We start from the raw sequence: 22713 nt of genomic DNA on the forward strand, positions 1-22713 counted from the left end.
TAATATCACTTTTGTGTAGTTATCAATTGTAAGCTTCTTCCTGTGTAATGAAGTCCATTTTTGCTTCTCAAATTTGTACAGCAGAACTTATCAATTTTGCATAATTCATAGGATAATTCAGATTCAGAAAGTGTTGTGTCTGTAAATGAACTCAAAATTTCATATTTAAAGAGTTTTATTTTCCAATTTGCAGTTCCTTTCACATCATTTCATGACAAAACAATGTAGCTCTCACCTTTCTTAACCATGAGAAATGAATAATGCAACATGTTATTTCACATTTCTTGCTTCTGTCAAAAATTAAATATGCATGCCTCTAGTGAACAAAAAAGGTATTCACATGTGTATGTTTTTTTAATTGGGTTCTGTTTTCTTTAGGTCTTTCTGATGCCTTACGATCCAATGAAGAAACCAATTCAGTACAGGGTGTCAGTTCCAAAGAAAGGCCATGTGCATGACCTGTGCAGCTCACTAAGTCAAATGACAGGAATTAGTGCTGAGAATATGCTAGTGGTTGATGTTTACACCCACCATTTCCACAAAGTATTTACGCCTAATGAGTTCCTTAAGACGATTGAAGAGAAGGATGACATATTTGTGTAAGTAGAAATTTCTTTTTTATAGAATAGATATATATATGTGTGTGTTGCAAGTTTTCATGTTAATAGAATGCAGAAAATGATATTGATATTTGATACAGTATATTTATTTTGTGAGGTGCGATGGACTAGTTGGTAGGGCATCGGACTGCCATGTGGAGACCTGGGTCTGATCTAAGATCAGAATTTTTTCGGCCTTCTCCCTGCATAAAGTAGCTCTAGGCTCACCCAGCCTCAAATCAATGGGTATCTTGGGGTGAGGCCAACCCTTGGGAGCAAAGGTTGCTGGAGCATGGTGCTGATCACATCACCTTCAAAATGGTCAAGATTGAGAATGTGCGAGGTCCTACCCCCACATCCCCTAAATGTGCCTTCATGGCACGGTGCAAAAACAACGGGGAACTTTATTTGACTGGTTTATCCATATATAGCTGATAGAAGCATGATAAGAGGAAGAAGAAGAATTGTATTTTATAGCATGTTATTTATTGGTTGTCATGGAATCAATGTGTCAAATGCACGTGAATGGCTTCCACACATTAAAGTTTTGTTGTTATAATTTGAACCTACGTGTTTTGTATGTCTTGTGCAAGCTTAGATAAGAAATCACACACACAACAAGGCTTACAGTAGCATGTGTGGCACGATGCCACTGCAATGTTGGCATTGAATTGATTGTTGCATTACAACAAAGTAACTACTCCTATGTGAACGTATGATTAACTGCTTCCATAGAGATATAATAGCAGTTGCCAATTGCAGCTAACCCTGTGCCATTGATGAATTGATGGTAGTTGCTTTGCAGTTAGGTTACATCAATATGCAACTTGCATTTTTGGGGTAGTGACTTATGCCGCACCCTGTGTAGAGAGATTTTGTGTTGTGCTGTTAACAATTTGAAACCAATTTAGCAAGCATACAATTCTTCCACTGTAATGCAGTCACAAATGAAACAGATGAGAATCTCTCAAGTAAATATTATTTATATGATTTTTCAGGACATACTTCTAGGTTTAAAATTGTAAATATAGTTACTTTGAGATAGATGTATGTTTTTAAATTTTGATTCAAACTGAGATTATATGCTTGATTTATTTAATGGCCCTGTTGTTTGACAAGCAATGCTCTGTCATGTAAGTTTTATTTACACATACTGGATGTTAGCTTGACATTTTATTATGTAGTCTACCACTAAGTTCTCAGAATCATTTTATCCATGTACATATGCACTTTATTATAATGAACATGAATAAAGGATTGTAGAAATATATATTGTCTTACATTTTTAGAGGATAATCTGATATTTTAAACTTTGTTATCAGAATGATTTAATTTGTGCCTTTTAAATGAAATAATTTCAGTGCACTTGAATGTGTTGATTCTTAATTTGCGTAACTTTTCTATATTATTAGGTTAATGGAAGTTTCTGATGAAAATTTGCAAAACATGTTGAGGTTAATGTAATACTGTCATTCCTTTGTGGTATTGTTTCAACAAGATATATTCTGATTTAATTCTTGTGTGGAACTACTTTTCCTCTGTGTATATATTAGGTCTGAGCCGATACTAAATTCAGAATCACAAACCTTACAACCCTCTGTAAACAAACAGTCTCACTTTGAGTAACGTATCACTCCATGTCAGCTGTTCATGAATGGCGCGGCCATCATATCCTGTACAATCGCACTTCACCCGACCTTTAATTTTACGTAACATTGAAAAACGTATACCTATTTTAACTGATAGATCTATCTACACATTGAAGTATAAGAAATTTTCGACAAGTGATTAAATACGTGTTCTTGTTCAAGAATAAACATATTTTTCTATGTCAAAAGTTCCATTTATCTGACACTGGGTTAACAGGAAACCCCCCCCCCCCCTCCTCCTCTTTCAGTATGACAGTGCCAAAGTAAAACTTACAAGAGAGTGAGGGAATCGTTTCAGTAAATTCAAGCCTTTTGGTTTTATTGCTGCCCCTTCCACCTAAGTATTGCCTAACATTGTTGACATACAGAGTATTGTTTCCTTTGTGCAACAAATATACCACCAGTTTTAGCAGAAGCTAAACAAAGATAAGTCGGGGATGAAGAGAGATTGTTTATCTTTCTCTCTGTTTCTTGTGCACTAGAAAACAAGAAGACTATAATAAGCACATTATTTACCCACGTCTCATGCAAGCAATGTATTTTCTTACCTTGATTCAGCAGTTCCTTTTTTGAACTGGAGGAATTTTCAGCACTAGACATCATCCCTGTCATAGAGTACCATCTGTCAAATTTGCTTCCCAAGAGGTGATTTAACGATGACCACTAAAATTGGGAAGATCATCATCATCACTATTAACATCTGCCAATATCTTCCCCACAGTGGACAGCTCTTTGATTGAAAAAATACGAATGCACCTTGCATTGTATTGCACTTATCTCAAAATCGGTGTACTTGTTTATACGAGCAACAACATGTTTTTTTTTTTTGTGTTTTTTTCGCGGGACTCACAACTTGACCAGTCGTTTTCCTTTCTATCACCACACTGAAAATGCAAGATGCAGACACAATTACACTGCTTCATTGCTTTCTCAGTATAGCACCAACACAACGTCACATAAACGTTAAGAACAGCCTGCTTCTCGTCACTTTTCAAACGGGAAACCTGCCTGTACACATGGAAGTTGCCATGTTCGAAACTGGCGCTATTTTCTTGCTGCTCACATGATCACAGATTATTATTATAAACTAAAACCTTTAATGAAAATATATTTTAAAATGTATAATCCAATGTAATTTACACGTTTTTCTTGCATTAGCGTACTTTCATAGAACAAACTATGCTGCAGAAGAAATCCGTTATTAGACTATTGCCATCCTCAATACTTCTCACTAAGTGTACAGAAACGGAAGTGGTATGTCGAATGTTGGCATATGATAGTGTGGTTTTACATTATCAGTGATGATGCTGCGGGAGGGGGGATGCAGAGGAGCCGATCTTTTATATAATTCAGAGGTGTTCACCATCCGGATGGGGACATCCTCACACTCCAGAACAGTTTTGCGGGTGATGGAGGGTGAGTCGTAAGGATGAGGGTAGGCCGTGAGGTGAGGGAGGTTGATTTATAGGGGCATGCATATTTCGTTTTTGACGAAAAAACGAAATTTGAAAAAACACATTGTAGTGTTAATTGTTCATGTTTTTGAAAGGTGTGAGATGCATTTTGTGACCATGTTTTGTCACGAAATAATGCGAAATGAACTGCAAAAAGCGAAATTAACTCTTAACCACGAAATTTAGGGTTTATTCACCGACGCGACACCTTCTGAGGTCTGAATTATTATGAGTGTTATGCAATTCCCGGAAAATTGATTAATTCTGCTGTTAATATTGGAGAAGCAAAAATGGACTCCTTTACACAGAAATAAACTTAATTCTCTGATAACTACATAACTGTGCTATTAGAAGTGAAATGTTAATTCTGTGGAATAAGTGTAGTTTTTAAATCAAATTTAGGATTTAGGATTATATTCACAATTTTTCACCGCTATAACACTAACATTTTATTTTATTTACCGCTTTTGAACCCGAAATTGACTCTGTTTTTGTACCGAAAATTTGCTTTTTTATTTACCAAAAATATGTGCCTCTATTGATTTACAATGAACACCTCTCAAGAAGAGAGAGAAGAAAAATGTGACAATATTTAAAAATCCAACCCCAAATATGCATTTTATTTTATATGTAGGGTACAATAAAATGTGACTGTCTCGAAATATTTATGTATTTTACAGTCTTCTTTCCCCACTCTTTTGCCAGTGACAATGCTTCTCTAAATGTTTCCCTTGGTGTTTTTGCTGCATAATCCAGCATTTTTGAATGGGATGAAAAGGACATATGAGTGTGCTTTGGATGACTTAACTTTAGAGATGTTGAAGTACACTCTGGAGGATACTGGAATATGTGACATTTTGGTGTAGATCGACCCCATTGACACATGCACATTTGTCATTAGTTACCGAGAGGATGAAGACGATTCAAGGATAGATGATATTTGAATTCCAAATTAGTTAGCACATCGTGCTACGGTGCCAGGGGTCCCAGGTTTGACTCCTGTCCTGGGCATCGATGTTTGTGAATGTCCATTCATCAATTTCATCATATCATCACTCATCCCCATCTTCGCAATTTAGCCAAAAGTGTCATAAGAGGCGAAGTAAAAATAAAGCAAATCAATCAAACCAAATTAGTTTTCATTCTTTTTTCTCTAATTAATAATTATTAATTTAGTAAATCAAATCATATGTATTAACTTACTTTCATTATCTATAATAATAAATCATAACACTTTCAAACATCAAGTAAATTTAATGAAGAAACCCCGGTTTTAAAACATAATTTATTTCAATGTGTCACATTCTTCTAGCAAGGTTTTTTTTTTAGTAAAAGGTGAGAGAAATATTAATCCTTTGGTAGGGAACCATTTTACCTCCTTGGGGATAAGGTGTAAATTTTGTATTTGATTTTTTAAATTTAGCGTAGTTTATCTTCCACTTTTGGCTAATCCCATCTATGAGAATGAGTGTTCATTAGATGAAATTGATGAAGGGGCAGTCGCAAATAACACCCATGCTGGGATTTTTAGCCAGGGAACTTTGGCGGCAAGTCCACCAGGCAAGATGTACTGGTAACGCGTCTGACTACCATGCTAAAGGTACCGGGTTCGATCCCCGGCCGGTTCAAATCCGGGAACTTTTCTAACGATGGAAGCGGCCCCGGCACCCACCCAGCGTCGAATAACATGGGTACCTGGGGGAAACCCTGGGGGGTAAAGGCAGTCAGAGGCGTGATGCTGATCACATCACCCCACTCACGACCGGATCAAGAAAGTGTGGGGCGTTACCCCCACACCCCCTATACGCCTTCATGGTGTGGTGCTATGCACAGGGGAATACTTTAACTTTTTTTTACAATAACTTCCAACAGGTAATCAGTGAAACACTGCTTATTCCGCGTCGTGGTTGACAAATGGAATGTCTTTGCACCTTGTAGGCTATGTGGAATAATTCATTTTCATAAGTTTGCAACAGTGTTAGGGTACGCGTGCTTTTGTTTACAGAAGGTCTTAAGTTCTGTGATTCTCACTTTAGTGCGTATACTGATCAATAATTTTTCAGGGTCTTGAGTATCTCTTGGGGCCCACAGAAATGCCACAACATTTTTCCATTTAGCTTCTTTATTAATTACTGGCCGGTTCAAATCCAGGAACTTTTCTAACGTTGGAAGCGACCCCAGCACCCATCCAGTGTCGAATGACATGGGTACCTGGGGGAAACCTTGGGGGGTAAAGGTGGTCAGGGGCATGATGCTGATCACATCACCCCTACTCACGACCAGATCAAGAAAGTGTATTGTGTTACCCCCACACCCCCTATACACCTTCATGGCGTGGTGCTATGCACAGGGGAGCACTTTACCTTTTTTTATCTGTGGGATTACAACTCAGAAGTGTTCATGACTGTACAAGGTGGTTAGAATTAATGTTTTCCTATTCAGAAACCTCTGGAGCCTGTTCAAAGCAACAGATTGCAATGAAACACTGTATAGAGGCTATGCAGGTCATTGGGAACTGTGTGCTGGTGAAAAAAATCTTACAAATTTTCTCTACAATTAATATTAATCAGTACTTTGAATAACTTTCAATTGCTACAGTTTTCAAGCATTGGTATCAGTGGACATTGGTAAGAATATTGGCAATTAGTATGAGATGAAGCTCATCCCTAGTGATATGAGATGTTAGACATTATTTGAATGAACAAATCTGTAATTGCAATGTTACCTTAGACTTTGGTCACGAATTAGAGTTTTTGACCTTTGGTCATTATCCTTAACACTCTTGATATTTCCAGCAGAGGAACGTAGTGGTTTGGAAGCAGTAGGTCCAATCCCAATTAGCCTATATGTGCATAAAGTGGACTATCAACAAAGTTTACCAGGTTTCAAGACTTCATTGAAACTGATTTTTTTTTGCCAATGCTTGTATTCATATAGAAGTTCTTACGCTGCAGAAAACATTACTGTCCAGGGCAAACATAGTTAATCCACATTTGTGCAGTATCATATACTTTAACATTAACCATCAATAGTAGTATTTTTTTATTTAATTGCAACATCACTGTATTTGTGTACATTGGCCTATAAAGTTATATCTTGAGTTGTTATTCCTTAACTGTTATTTTCTTAAATGTGTGTGTGTGTTCTGTGAATTGGTAATATGCAGAAGCTATTTTCTATTTTAATAACATTATATAGCAGCAATTGTTTGTGTGTATACATATTATAGAGTATTTTTATTTACATTTTTCTTGCTCTGTATAATTTCCCCCCTTGGAAACTGTTTCTTGAACCTTTTAACTGCACTAATTTTCATCATGGTTTTGAATTGTTTTTCCATTTCTCCTTTCGTTTTGAGATTTTTCATATATGTTTCTTCCCTTCCCTACATGGTAATGTGTGTGTGTGTTTTTACCTCTTCAAAATTTATCTTTTTTATATTGTTGATATCTCCATGTCTTTGTGTAATATACACATTTCATCTTTTTCCATTTATTTTCACAGAGATTGTTTTTTTCAGAAAAAGAAACTTATTTTCGGTGTTTTAAAACTCTATATCAATCTTACTTTTTTAAGTTACTCATGTACATATCATTCTATGATTTATTTCAGTTCATCATACTCTCTTTTCAGGCTTAATCTCCAACAGACATTAATTAGCATTGATGGCATTAATGCCAGATGTATTTCAAGATAACTACTGATACATGTAAGGCAAACTGAATTTTGCTAATCAGAGCTCACGGTGGCATTCTATTTCTGAGTATGCCACTAGCATATCACTTCATAAGTACCTTCAGTAGAGTTCTTCAGGTCTATTTTTGCCTTGCCTATTTCTCATATAATTTTTGGGTTAATAATTGTGTCCATGCACCATATTATACTAACAAGTTAATCATGGTCTTTCAATAATTAGCAGCTGCTAATTAGTTAATGCATGAAATAACACATACACAAGTGTATCTTACGGGCATGTTCTTTCTGTCTTTCGTGCCAGATAGCTGTAGCGTAGCTATTCAGTGTGTGTTATTTTAGTTGTCGCATGCAGCTTTTCTCTTGATGGTGCATATGAGATTTCTATGCAATTACATAATGTGTTTGGGAGAAATAAGTGGTAGGGAAGATAAGGGTCGTTATAGCATTCAAAGTACTGTTGAAATGTGTGTTTGGGTGATAATTATAAAATGCATTATGTAATTCATGTTTGGCCTTAAAACTTTAATCTAATTTCTGCTGGGAGAAAATATAAAATACAATTTGATTATTTCAATAACATTTCAGAACACCTTAACGATTCAAAGTTGATGGAAAATTGTGACTTGATGATGATGTTTGTACCTTGTTTATTTGTAAGCTATTGTTTGAGAACGAGAGATGAATGCATGATTTCTTATTATGCTATTAACGTTAATACTGATTGTATGCTGATATAAGTCTTCTCGTTGTTAGGAATTTCATTCTCTGTTCCATAGGTTTGCTTTTTAGTGGCACTGTTGCCAATAGAAATGATCTGCTTATTTTATAGTGTTAAACCTATTTTGAAAGTTTATAGTGGTTGAGGTTGAGAGCTGCTTTTATATTTTTATTAGGGGTGGATGTATGATGCTGATATAGAATTTTCTGATATTGATTATTAATAGTCTTCTGATTCAATATAAAATTACAAATGTTCTATGAAGAATCTAAATTGTGTATGTATCCAGATGACTGCAATAGTGAGCCTCTCCAGTTGTGTGGCAGTTGGGTGTGTGTGTAATTAAAGCATCCCAAGTGGAGACACAATGACACAGTGTTTCAGATCCCACTTAAACTGTACGTCCAATCTTGATAGCCTAATGCAGGCTTTAAATAAACTTTGGCTGCAATAGTTTTGTGTCAGAAAAAGAAAATACATATTTTGACATTTAACCTTTTGGTGCCCAAGCATCTCGAACGAGATACCCAAAAGTAACCCTTGGGGTACCAAGCGTCTCGATCGAGATGCTCTGTCAAGGTCGTAGTTTTTACGTTATAACTTTTCTATTTTTGGCTAGAATTTCGATTTTATTTTTTTATATTGTTCCTAACACATGTATTTAACAGAAATGGTTTTTTGCAATTTTTTTGTCTTCATGAAAATGGAGGGGGAAAGGCTGCATTTTGAAGCTTGAATCAGTGGCGTCCCGACCATTCCTTTTGGGGGTACAACTCAAGTTACATTGGTCATACGACAATGATGCAAATATTTTTCTGTTTTTTACATGCCAGCAATAATTTCTATGTGCATTTTGAGCTTTTCATATCCTTTTTTTCGGGGGGCGGGGGGCGAAACCCCATTTATTTAAAAAAAAGAATTTTCAGGGGATTTCCCCCTTTCCCCCTCCATATATACGCCGAATGTGCATAAATTATATATCGTCTAAATCTGTGATTCATTCTTCGTACAACAGTATATCTTTCATATCTCTAGGGCATTTAGTTTCTGAGCTATAGTCATTTCAAGGTACCGCTGCATTTTGAAGCTTGAATCAGTGGCGTGCCGACCATTCCTTTTGGGGGTACAACTCAAGTTACATTGGTCATATGATAAAATGCAAATATTTTTGTGTTCCTTACATGTCAGCGATCATTTCCATGTGCATGTCGACACTGTCATGTACTTTTTTTTTTGGGAGGAGGGTGGGGGAACCAATTTTTTTTTTCCGAAATTTTGGAATTTTGAGAGTTAGCCCCCTCGCCCCCGCCACATATACGCCGAATTTGCAAAAAATTCATATAGTCTGAATCTCTGGTTCATTCCCCGTACTACGGTATATCACTTCTCTCTCTAGGGCAATTAGTTTCCGATCTACACTCATTTAATTGAAACTCTGCATTTTGCTCAAAATCGGCTCGGTACCCAGAGGCTTACTTGTGAAAAAGGTCTTGGGCGTCAAAAGGTTAATTTACAAATCAAGGTGTGTGTGTTCGTGAAAGGAACAACAAAACTGTCAGGGCTCTGCACTAATTTTATTTGACAGAAATATTGAATTAGTAAAATTATCGCTATTTTACCGATACAATAATATGCTGATGCTGTCCCATCCCTAATTGGTGTCTGTTGAAGAAGAATTGTAAATTTCCATTTTGTGGTTGTGGAAACATAGGTACTTAATATTATTTTTTTTCACTCTCTCTAGGGAAAAGTGGGGGGTTGGGTTTTCTTAAGTTGCATCAATTTTGTTTGTTCTATATGTTGCCTCTTTGTGTTAGTGTGGCCTATATTTTGCATTGCTTTCCAACTTTCTAGGTTAATTATGTCGGTGAGGCTGATGGTGATATAATTTGAGAGACAAACACAATGAACATCAGCTGTGCTAATTTGACATTAAATATGTGTAGTTTTATTTTCTTGTTAGGCTCCTGAATGTAATGGATTTGGGGCTGAGGAAAGAAACCCATGTTTCAGTTCTGTTTGGATGCTTGTTTTGGTGCCATTCACATGGTTGTTTGGGCTAGATTGATAATTGAATGCTCCTTGAATTTGAAATTACTCTTCGCAGTTACAGATTTGATTTTATAAATCATTGCAACTTTGCGTTATGTCAATATGCTGGAATCCTGTTCCAAAGTGCTCTTAACTTATGTATTCTTTTCTTTACAGTATTAAGGTGTGACATTTATTATTTTACTGGCATTCTGAATACTTCCCACAAAACCTTTTTTTATTTTTTTTTCTGCCCATGAAAATTTTAATGTCCTCACATTTAGGTGATATTTTCATATCTTACCTACACAAGATCTAAAATTTAAAAGTTCTGCAGAGCACAAAATGAAATCTTGTGAAATATAACATTTTATGTACACCAATTTAGCATAATTTTTATAGTTTTAAATGGAATAATTACAATTATTCTGTAGTTTGAACATATTCTAGCTGTATATGCCATATGCAATGGAACTCCAGTTTTACATTTCCCTGTTTTATATATTTCACATTTGTAGTCCCAATGAAGCAAAACTTTATAGTATTTTCCTTCCTTATAAGTTCTTCAGCCATAGTCCTTTGGCCATATCAAGTTTCCACTGTGAATGTTCATTGTATCACACCAGTCATACATGGTAACATACATTTTCGAGCCAATAAGAATAGAAAGATAAAATATATTGCCATGTAATTTCATCTGCATATTTTTTTTTTTATTATTAAAAGAGGTATTTCATATTCATAAGGTTACGTATGTGAAACAAAGAATGCATTAAAAGAACCTGGCTTAATTAAATTCAATATTTCATAAATACCATAAGAGAAAAGTAAGGAGGTGTATTGTATATTGTTATTGGGATGGATTGATATGAAAAAGACTGATGTTAAATTTACTAATACTGATCTGATATAATATTGCAAATGTTCCTTGTAGAACGTTAATATGTCATTAATTACTGTTATGTAACTAGGTGACTTTTATGGATTTTGCTTTACAAAACCATGGTATGTGAATTTTATCTTTATATCCACAAAAAATTTAAACTGCAGAATTTTTCACTAAATTACAGTTTATTTATAGATACCGTATTTACGCTTGTATAATGCACGTTCATATATAATGCACACCCTGGTTTTTGATGGGTAAAAGTGACAAACAATTATACAGGGTGATTCTTTATGTAGTTTACAACTTCAATAAATTATAATTATTTATTGGAACCACATACAGACTTGGTTTATATGTCATTATGCAGCAAAATACTTCAAGTTTTGACTCACGTAGTGTGTAGTTGCGGAGTTGATCACATGCAGCGCCACCGGTCTATCGTCGAAAATGGCAACTTTCACTGGTGCGGAAAGAGCTAAGTGCGTGTTCTGGTTCGAAGAAACCAAGTCAGGAACGAGTGCACAGCGAAAGTTTCGCACAGAAGATGACCGTGATGGGTGCATATGGTGGCAACAAGATGGCGCGCCGCCGCACTACCTGACAGAGCTAAGGGAATTCCTTGATCATCGTTTCCCAGACAAGTGGATAGGTCATGGTGGACCAATTGCCTGGCCGCCACGGTCTCCAGATTACACTCCACTCGACTTTTTTTGTGGGGGTTTGTGAAAGATAGGGTGTACACCCCTCCCCTTCCTCATAATATTCATGAACTTCAAGATCGCATCACAACAGCCATCGTTAATGTTACCCCTGAAATGCTGGTTAATGTTTGGCAGGAAATTGACTTTCGTTGGGATGTGTCCAGGATGACCAACGGTGCACACATTGAACCATAACAGATTTCCAATAAAAAAACTTGAAGTGTTTTGCTGCATAATAACATATAAACCAAGTCTGTATGTGGTTCCAATAAATAATTATATATTATTGAAGTTGTAAACTACATAAAGAATCACCCTGTATATCATATACGCAGTATAATTCAGGTTCAAGAAATAGCTTTCTTAGTTGTATGTTGTAAAGCTGTTGCTATGCCGATCAAGAGTGAATGACATGATACCTATTCAATGAGTCAGCTGTTGCTATGTGGACCAAGAGGAGAATATCCTCTTCTGTAAACAAGCAAAGTAAAAAATCGTGGGAAATGGCCTTTAAACTTTTTATACATGGATTTGCTCATTCCATCTTTACTTTTTCTAAAAAAAAAACAACTTCAAAATATATACTTTTTCCATGACTATGTAACATTTATACAAAGCACATTCGGGACCCTCAAACTAGCCTTTAGCAGCACAAGATTTCTTCCATTAAGGCATTTACACACTCCATATATATCATGTTATTTGGCCAGTAATACATTTTAATTATTATTTTCTTTTTCCTTATATTTTCTTTCATCCAAAGTTCCATATAAATCTGAACATTCCTTCATTTTGTGATGAACTTATTTGAATCGCATTAGTGTCGCCATCTTGAATGGAATAATGGTGTCATATTCAGAAACTGCAGAATATAAGCTTTACAATTATATATAACATGGTAGGGTCCCATAAACATGAAAAATGAATGTGTTACAAAATCATATGACATGACCTTGTACAGTTTCACGTTGGCTGCCCGAATTATTCCATGCATATTACACGCCACAGTTTTTGGGGGCAAAAATTTTGGAAAATAGTGCGCATTATACATGAGTAAATACGGTATACCAGATAGATAAAAATATTTGTAATTTTACCTATAAACAGATAACATTATAGTTGCAATACTTATAGATAGAGACACACATTTTTGGTAAATAGAAAAGCAACATTTCGGTACAAAAACAGACTCGATTTCGGGTTCAAAAGCGAGAAATAAAATAAAATTTCGGTGTTATAGCGGTGAATAATCACATCATTTTAGTTTTAAAATTGTGAATATAATCCTAAATTTGATTTAAAAACTGCGCTTATTGCACAAAATAAACTTACCCCTTCTAATAGCACATTTATGTAGTTACCAGAGTATTAAGTTTATTCCTGTGTAAAGCGGTCCACTTTTGCTTGTAAAATATTTACAGCAGAATTAATCAATTTTCCGTGAATTGCATAACTCACAGGATACTTTAGACTTCAGAAAGTGTCGCGTCTGTATATAAACAGTAAATTTCGTGTTTGAGTATATTTTGCATTTTGCAATTCATTTCGCATTATTTCGTGACAAAACAGAGTAGAAAAATGCACCTCACACCTTTCAGAGTAATGAGAAATGAACATTACAGCATGTTATTTCATATTTCGTTTTTTTGTCAAAAACGAAATTTGCATGCATCTACTTATAGAGTACTAATTAATCTGCCCGGTACCTATATTTTCTCCTTGTCATACTATAATTACTTCCAAGGAATACTCGAAACAAGTGTACATGAAAGTTACTGTAATTTTCCATCTGCAGTAAATTATGCATGCACACTCAAGAAAGTGAATACAGATGGACCCCTTTGCTTTAATAATGATGGGATTATTTTGAAGCTTAAATTAACTGATCTGTGTTCACTGCAGTTCAAAACAGCTATGTGGCTTATTACAATAATACGTGTGGATTATGACACAGCATTTCCACTGACTTGGAAAGTCAGGAAAATCAACCTGAGAGTTCTATATTCATGGAAAAGTTAGAGGATATCCAGTAGTTTTTGTACTGGCCAGAATTTGAGGATGAAAATAAATTCCACTTTTTTTTTCTGAATCTGCTTCTTGGTGGATGATATTATCTATAAAACTGATTTGATTGTTTGTTAATTTTTAACAGTGTTTGATAAACTTGATTGTCTTTAGTAAAGAGCAACTAAAGTTTAACACTTAAAACATGTTTATTAGCATATTAAAGCACCACAAAATTGTGTGATTAATTGATTGGTTTATTTTGCTTGGCGTTTGTGCCACTTTTGGCTTATTGTGAAGATGTGGATGAATAAGATCAAATGGATGAAAGGACGATCACAAACATATAGAGAGCACGCAATATGAGCTCCATGGAGAATTATAGCCTCACTACAGTGGTTCCGACCAAAGAACGGACTTGGAAATTCTATTTTTGTCTTTTCTGTTGAAAGCCATGGAGGGTCACATGATCAGCTGAGCCAATCGGCTTGTCCAGTTGCCTTGGTGAGGAGGAATTCTCGTGGTATTCTGCGTTGCCAAATTTTTCGTTTTGGGTCGTTTTTGAAACAGGTGGCGCCCTCATCAAAGCCAGCATGGCAATGCTTAATTTTTTGCTGCCACGTAGCAAGCGAATGGGTCTCCAATTCCCTGCTTCTCCTTGAAATGCGAGCGAAGGGGGTTTGTTGACAAGAAGAGGTGTCGTGTACGACTGGACAAAAATCAGGCGTGTAGCAACCGGTAGCAACACCACTTTTTTCCCTTGAACTCGAGTCTGAAAGTCTGGGTTTCCTCAAGTCCATTCTTTGGCCGGGCGGACTTTAGTCTGCAAAATGCAGCCCAGGGTGTACTACATGGAAGGGAGGTTGACATTTGGGGTCACCCCTTACACCCCACAAAATTGTGTGGAATGTATTTTAAAAACCTGGAAAAATCATGAATTTGTTTTGCTGAACTGAGTGGGGATCCTGTGCCACTGCATTAGCCAGATCAGTGGTCTACAACCACACTTTACGGATGCATGATTTAGCACACTTCCTACATTGTAGTAAACCATCGTCCATGGTGCAGTAGTTAGCACAGCATGCTATGATACCGAGTGTCTTGGGTTTGAATCCTGGCCTGGGCATGGGTGTTCTTTGTGAGTGATCTTTATCAATTTCATCATATCATTGCTCATTTTCATCTTCACAATTAGCCAAAAGTGGCAGAAAAACAAAGAAAAATAAACCAAATTAATCAGTCAATAGCACTGTAGTAGTGGAACCTCAATTTTATAATTTTCAGGGGACCAATATGAGAAACTTAAAAGGCAGGAAAGTTTATAATCCTGGAAAATTTTATAACACATGGCTTTATTTGGACCATAAAGAATGAATGTATAATGCAGGAAAATGAAAAATTGGGGTTCCACTGTACATATGCATCCATTGTGACCTATAAGCTGCAATGTTTTTAAAAAATTCACCCTTACTTCAAAAAGTGCTGAATCCCATAGACATGGAAATGTACATTACAAGGGTCTAACTGTAGTTGTTTCTGTAATTTTGTTCCTACATGTCTTAAAGGTGATGGGAATTGCACATATGACATCTATCTTTCTCCTGCCTAGCATATACTCAGTAAAGTCTGTTTTCTTTTGATGTAATGAAATGTGTCTTGTTTTGCAGGTATGAACTGCCAGTGAAAATTGATGATGATGAGCATTTTATATTACCTGTCAGCCTTTATGAAATCTCAGCCAAGAAAAGTGGAATCGCAAATTTGTTTGGACATCCATTAGTTGTGGTAATTCGTAAGGACAACTGCACGTACAATGTGGTTTATGAGACAATCTTGAGGAAGATGTCACGCTATGTGAAGGTTCCAAATGACAACACTGTGTGGTGTGACAATACCAATAATTTGTCAAATGGAGGTTAGTTACTTAGTATGTAATAGATATATTGCTTATGCATGTACAAACTGCACACTTTTAATTTCTTTGCAGAGTTTTTTGAGTTGGTGTTCATGGTGTACACTCTTCATTGTTCTGTAATCTTTTTTTGCCTGTTTGTGGCATGTCTTATTTCTTATTCTGTATACATACACATTGACACATTGCTTTAAATAATACAGTGGACTCTCTTTAATTTGAACAGAAGTTTATTCCTATTGAAAATAATGTTAAAAATTTGTATGTAATTCAAATTTTTGAATGTTCAATTGGGATAATTTGAAGGCAGCTATCCAGAGGCAGCCATTGGGAAGACAAAGTTTCTTTTGTGCACAGATATTTGTTCTTGAACCCACACTAGCCAATGATATATGAAAGTCTTATTACACTGTTCGGCAAAATTAAACTTTTTGTCGCTCCCATGAACCAAATTAGGTGATTCTTATAGATTTTGAGCTCCTGAGTTCGAATCCGCAACCCGTTTTTCTCCAAGACGTACCAGTTTTGAGGGAGGGGGTGGGGGCAGGTTTCAATTACCACGCAAAGGTGCTATTCTCCCCCCATATAAAATTGCATGCTATCATCAGAATTTCAATATAAAACAAGCAGATACAACTACATAAAGAGTAAAAGTTCAACATTTGCATGTCAATTGGTGTTCCTGCTTCTCTTGTAATTTGTACAGGGTGTCTCGCGTGTCGCATTCCAACAGAAGTCGGCCAACATATTCACATTCCATTTCCCACTGTAGCACCTTTCACCGTGTCCATCGGAGACCTCACCCAAGCTGTACTGTTGAGGGAAGAAGTCCAAGTGACAATGCAGGAAATGTAACTTGAGGGACATATTAAATCCCATGTTACGAAATGAAGTAATTAACCTGCCCACAATGTCTTTGTAATTAGGTGACTTATGATTCCCGAGATAATTCTTCAGTGATGTAGTCAAATTTCAGTTGTTCCATAAGCGACGGAATGTCACTGCAATACACCAAATCACCATCCTTTGTAAAATTAGGAACTAGACTCACCTCTCTTTTTCTGTACATCGATATATTCACATCTCGGTCAAGTAGATTCCATTGTTGAAGTCGTGATGCAAGCAACAGGGCCTTGGTCTTCGGAAGGTTTAAGTCTCTGATCAGATCATTCAGTTCTTCCTGACTTATCACATAAAGGTAAAGGTAAAGTGTTCCCCTGTGCATAGCACCACGCCATGAAGGCGTATAGGGGGTGTGGGGGTAACGCCCCACACTTTCTTGATCCGGTCGTGACTTATCACATGTGGTTCCTTAGTGTCAGACACTGGGGCGTAATTGGGATCTGAATGCGTACTCGAAGATTGTGCAACATCCTGACAAGTCGCAGGTTCTTCGTCGGATGAAACACTGCTCAGTGTGTATGAGTCTGGTGGTATGTGTACAGGCAGAACAACATCATGTGGGAGAGGTCTCCTCGCGGAATCCAAGTCAGGATACTGTATTTTATGCTTCGTGCCTTTTCAGAAACCTGTAATATTGGTCAGGCAGAAATAACAGTCTGCAACATGATCCCGGGGCTCGCGCCAAACCATAGGTACAGCGAATGGTATAGATTTATGTGTACCTTCCAACCATCCTTTTAGAGAAAGAGCACACGAGTTACAACTTTGTTTGGGAGCCCAATCGCGATCCTGGTCGCCGACTTTACACCCAAAGTACAGTTGGTACGCTGTCTTTAGGAACGGTGACAATGCCCTACTTTGCTCCTTGAAGACCACTTCCCCACATATGTAGTAGAATGAATCTACCGAGTTTTTGCAAGTTCGTGGCATGTTGGTTTAACACAAATGTCAATATTTCACGCAGAAATATTTTTCCTTAACGATACAAACAGACACAGAGTAACGAGACTCTCTTACACCACGATCACCTTGGAAGTAAAATATCTGCTTCATGGGACAACAGGATGGATGTCTTGGCACCTTTTACGAATCCTTTTACCTTGAAGGAAGCCGAGGTGACAGTGTAGGAAGAGTGTAACGAAAATAAAACGTTGAACTCCAATGTACACAAATAAGCCTGTCACACATAGTTAAAAATTGTAAGATACCATTCATTTTAGAGCCAGTCACTTATGGCTCATGGGACATCGTGAAAATATTTCTTCCAGTAGTAATGTTAAAATGCAATATTATTCACATTTTTGTTTTGACATTTATCTGGAATTCTCAAAAAAATGTGTGTTGTGGCAGAATTCACTGTTTTTTTTGGAATTTTCTTCTATTTCGGGGGGGGGGGGGGGTTGTGGGGGCAGGGGAAAGAATGTTCCTAGGATATAGTAACAATTCTTGGATTGAGGTAAAAATACACAATTATGCATTCCAAGCATAAAAAATACAATTTCATTACAAAAATACAATTTTCCGGTAATTTTTTATGGAAAATGCCCCCTAAAAAAAAACCTTACGTGCTGGAACTTTTTCAATGCGATATTCGTAATCAGCGACTCAAAATCTATAAGGTACACCCTTTCATCCTCGTGGGAGGATTTTCATGCCGATCAGTGTTATCTGCCTTCAGTTTTCAGTAATGATTAATTGGGGTACCTTGTTCGCAATGTCGAAACGTGCCTCGCAATGTCGAAACATGGCACGTATACTAGTTTGACATTAGAGAAGAAAGTAAAAGTACTTGATAAGTGGAAAGAAGTGTGAGGATGAAAAGTGACATTGCTAAAATGTGTGGTATATTTTGGCTGTTACGCGGAGATAGGTAATTTACTTTGATAAGCTTACTTTTCATTTTTCCGCACAAATTTTCTTTGCGATCAATTTCACCACCCATCTGGTGGCTTCGTCAGGTGTGTCAGTGCCTGACAAAGCCACCAGATGGGTAATGAAGTCGATCGCGAAGAAAATTTGCGCAGGAAAATGAAAAGTATCAGAGTGTTGTATACTGTTGAATGCATTATCAACCTACAATAAAAATAAATAAAAATTATTGTTACACATGTATGTAATTTTGTGTGTTAATACAGTTTACTTTCTTAAATGTGTTTTTCATTTACCATTTACTGATAGCTTAATTACTATTGTGAGAGGAATTGTTTTTGCTTGCACTATAGGACCACACAAAAAATATGACAGTTTTTATGGTAAGGTCCACTGCATATTCATTATTTTTGTTCATACTGTAGAATAGAAGTTTTTTTTTATTGATTTTCTTTATAGTGAACATTTTTGTTAATTCAAATTTTGGATAATTCATATTTTTCGTATCCCCTTGAGTTCGAATTAAAAGAGAGTCCATTGTAATAATGTAATATTTTGTCAATTTTACAGTTTGCTTGTCTTTTTGTTGCAGAAATCCAAGAAATGATCTTGTCTGTGCATTTGCAACTGTACAGACATTGACTTGTTTGTATACATGTACAAGTATAGGGCTGAGCTTTAACTCTTTTGAAACAATACTGAATCACATATCAATATTTTGACATTGCTAAATTATGGTTGGGCGGATTATTCAGTACACTACCAATGTTGGTTGGTACAGATATATCAGTTTATCATTAAAATTGCCAACAGTTTTATCGTTGTGATATTGGTCTCTTAACCAGTATTGATTTTTGGTGGCATTTTTCCCAAAATTCACTGCCAAATATACCTAAAATTATCAGTAATTACCATATTTTGGCAACATATTAGATTTTTTGTACACATTTTTGAAGAAAAAGTTTTATCACTGAATATTATAATTAATTTACAGTATTTCAAATATGAATATGTAGGTCTACTTTCAACAAATAATTTACGTAATCTAACTAGAAAAGAATACATTTTAATCTTCTTCTTCAAATCTCAGTCATTCATCTCCTGAGCTAAATGAAGAGTCACTTGAAACCTCTTCTAAATCAGAATCCGAGTCCTCATACAACAAATTGTCCTCTGTACCATCCAGTGCATTACTAATGCCACGCTTCTTAAATGATTTAACCATTGTCTTAGTTTTTACAGCATCCTATGAACCTTTGACCTATTCACAAACTTCTTCCTATTTTGTAACCTGAGTGTCGGTATATAAGATGCACCCTGTTTTGAGACCTATTTTTAAAGGAAAGAGTGTGTCTTATATGCTGGAAAATATGGTAAGTTTGAAATACTTTCCTATATTAACTGATACCAATACTGTACCTGCACAGCCCTAAACTAGTATATTGATAGTGATGAAAAAAATTGGCATGCATGTTTAGTCTGAATGTGGGTAAAAGGTGTGAGTGAAAGCTGACAGCAAGAAACAATTGTGGAAGTTAGGCCTAGCTTGCAGCGTGTTATTGTCCAAATGAAGTCATGTGGAGAGAAGGTGTTTCTACAATGAGAGATGTAAAGGTAAGCCTATATAGAGCAACCACGAACAAAAGAACCTTCAGCCAAAATCCTTCTTGCACTTTCCCCTCCATCTGATCAACTCAGTCCATAAGAAGCTTGCTTCACTCTACCCCTTCCCTGCACTTGAGAGTATAATGCCAGGAGTCATGGGTCTGCACAGGTTCTTTTGCATGTGGTTCCACTATAACCCGGAAATTACCAATGTTTAATACTTCATAGATATGCTGTTCTTTATGTGAATTAATTCTGTTTTCATTTTGTTTTGTATTTTCTTTTTTTTTTTTTTTTCAATTTTCTGTCTCAAAAATTTTGTCCCCCTCCCATATACCTAGGTACATACGATTTATATATATATTATTTTTTCTTGAGTTACTTCATGGCCTTCAGTTAGAGTAGCATGTTACCAAGCCAGGCAAGGCATGATATTTTTCATTATTCACCCGTAATTGCAATTCACTGTAAGTTCATGTTTCATTTTTTCCTGCAGTTTTTGTTCACGATTGAATTTGGCGTGAAAAATGAAACATTAACTTATTCAAGTGAATTACTTATATTCGTGTATCCACCAAACTTATATCTTTATATTCAGTGTGACCCATAATTGCATTAATGCAATGATACAAAAATCTGTTCTTTAAGTGGAGGTGGTACAGTTACGCACCAATTGTGCATTTATTTCAATATCACCCGAATGGGCACTGCTACTAAAAAAAAGACCATGGGTGTATCAAGAGTATGAATTTCTCTCCATGTTGCAAGTGGAAGCATTTTATTATCTTGATTATTAAGCTCGACATGATATTTGAAATATATGAAGAATGAGAATTTTCGGAATCCCATGTATTCCTTATGGGGAATCAACTTCAACATCAAGTTATGGCTAATCAAATGGGAGTTTTGACTTTTCTGCTTGGCAATCACTTCTTCAAACTGCCCTCTTCCCTTTGAATATTTTCTATTCCATCGGAAGTTTGATATTCCCAAGATAAGAAGTCAAATAATACTCCCATATGCCCAATACATTTCACCTTAAATTTAGTTAAAACTGACTTTCAAGGAGCTAGATTTACGAAGTGCTTCCTAGAGTAATGTTAGTTGTCATAGCGCTGCTATTACCATTAACTCAAAATTGATGACAATTTATTCTTAGTTTTCACCATGTAGATCCGGCGGCATCACCCATCACATGGTCGTATGAAATCGAAAATAAAGGATTCCCTGATAACAATGTTATGCCAATTTCACGTCAACACTATGCTATAAAAAAGTAGCTGGGGAAATTAGATGGGGTGGGGCAACGCAACCAATATAACAATATCACATCATGTACCAAATGTATAATCATGGCAAGAGTGGGTCTATGTGGGCCGGAACCAGTGATTGTATCATAGTGGGGCACAGGAGCGGGTGCTCCAGTTCACAGCCAAATGAGTGCATGAAAGAGGCTAACTTGGCAACACTGACTTGGAGACTGTCCTGCATTCCCTTAAAGAACTTTAAAAGCAGAAAAATGTAAGATTTTATTTTTAATAATAATTGGAAATTCTGATTACTTTATCTGATTATAAAGTTTCAGCTTTTCCAAATAATTTCATTCACCTTCAAAATTATAAATTTTCTGGAAATATTTTTTTTCTGAAATGTCAACATTGTTGTTGTAGGTCAATATAAATGGAGTTTGTCAGTTGAAATATTTGTCTGGTCATTAATACATGGATATCATGCCTTCATCTTCAGTCAGGATTCCCACTGGCCTGGTAAACCTTTATAACACAAGGAAATAAAGCACATGCATGAGACCATGGTTTTTGAAATAATTTTTCAAAAATCTGGAGAAATTGGGGAATATTGTATATATTTGTTGTATCTGTCAGGATCGCAGACTTTTTGCTGTAATTTAATTTGTTGATTAGGGATATTTCACATAAACATGTTTTCAGATTTATTTTTCATTCACTTCTCTGCCGGCCTCCATGGCAGAGTGGTTAGCACATCGTTAGCCCCGGCATGTGTGTTTGTGTCAATTCATAAATTTCATCACTTATCTCCAGAAATGCGAAGTAAAATAAACCAAATCAATCAATCCTTAATTTTCCAAGATTTAACCTTCAGTGAGCAGCATCTCGCATGCATGTCTGGCCTCTCTGGATAGGAACTTCCGAAGTGTGCACTTTTTAAAACTTGCCATAATGTTTAAAAAAATGTTGCTGAAGAACTAATTGATGTAGAGATTTTTTTCTGTTTTTATGACAGGGCTTTAGCAGAGGTGAAATTTACACATTGGACCTCCCAATAATGACCGTTCAGGGAGGAGGAAGAAGAAAATCATTTAAAAGAAAATGGCTCCTGTACCCACCATAATAAACCAAATTGAATGGAAAGAAAATATAATGTAGTAGTGGTACATTTCTAAAACTGTGCAAAGTTTAATTGAAAATAGGCTCATGATTTGCTCGGAAAAATAACAACACTAAAGAGCAGCAGTTTTGCCAACTTATAGAAAAGATTTCCATAATTTTGCTTCTAGCATTGGTCCTATGGACTCTGGATGGACCAAATTCATGGGATAGCCCGACAAAAGACCACTCTTTGAGGACATATAATGGCCATCCCCCAATTAAAAAATAAAAAGAATGGAACTTATGCAAAATTTTCAAAAGTCGTAATTTTCAGG

General features: G+C 36.1%; 1 protein-coding gene across 1 annotated transcript in view; it reads left to right on the forward strand.

Annotated features, from left to right (window-relative positions):
* The window catches only part of LOC145984264 (ubiquitin carboxyl-terminal hydrolase 15-like), a 126633-nt gene that overhangs the window by 67108 nt on the left and 36812 nt on the right, over positions 1–22713 (forward strand). The window contains exons 11-12 of the mRNA XM_083117874.1: positions 379–599; positions 15409–15656. Coding sequence (XP_082974000.1) covers positions 379–599; positions 15409–15656 — 469 coding nt within the window. The remainder of the gene's footprint in view (positions 1–378; positions 600–15408; positions 15657–22713) is intronic.

The sequence above is a fragment of the Lepisma saccharinum genome, chromosome 2 (assembly GCF_977018435.1).
Source record: "Lepisma saccharinum chromosome 2, izLepSacc3.1, whole genome shotgun sequence".
NCBI classification, from domain to species: domain Eukaryota; kingdom Metazoa; phylum Arthropoda; class Insecta; order Zygentoma; family Lepismatidae; genus Lepisma; species Lepisma saccharinum.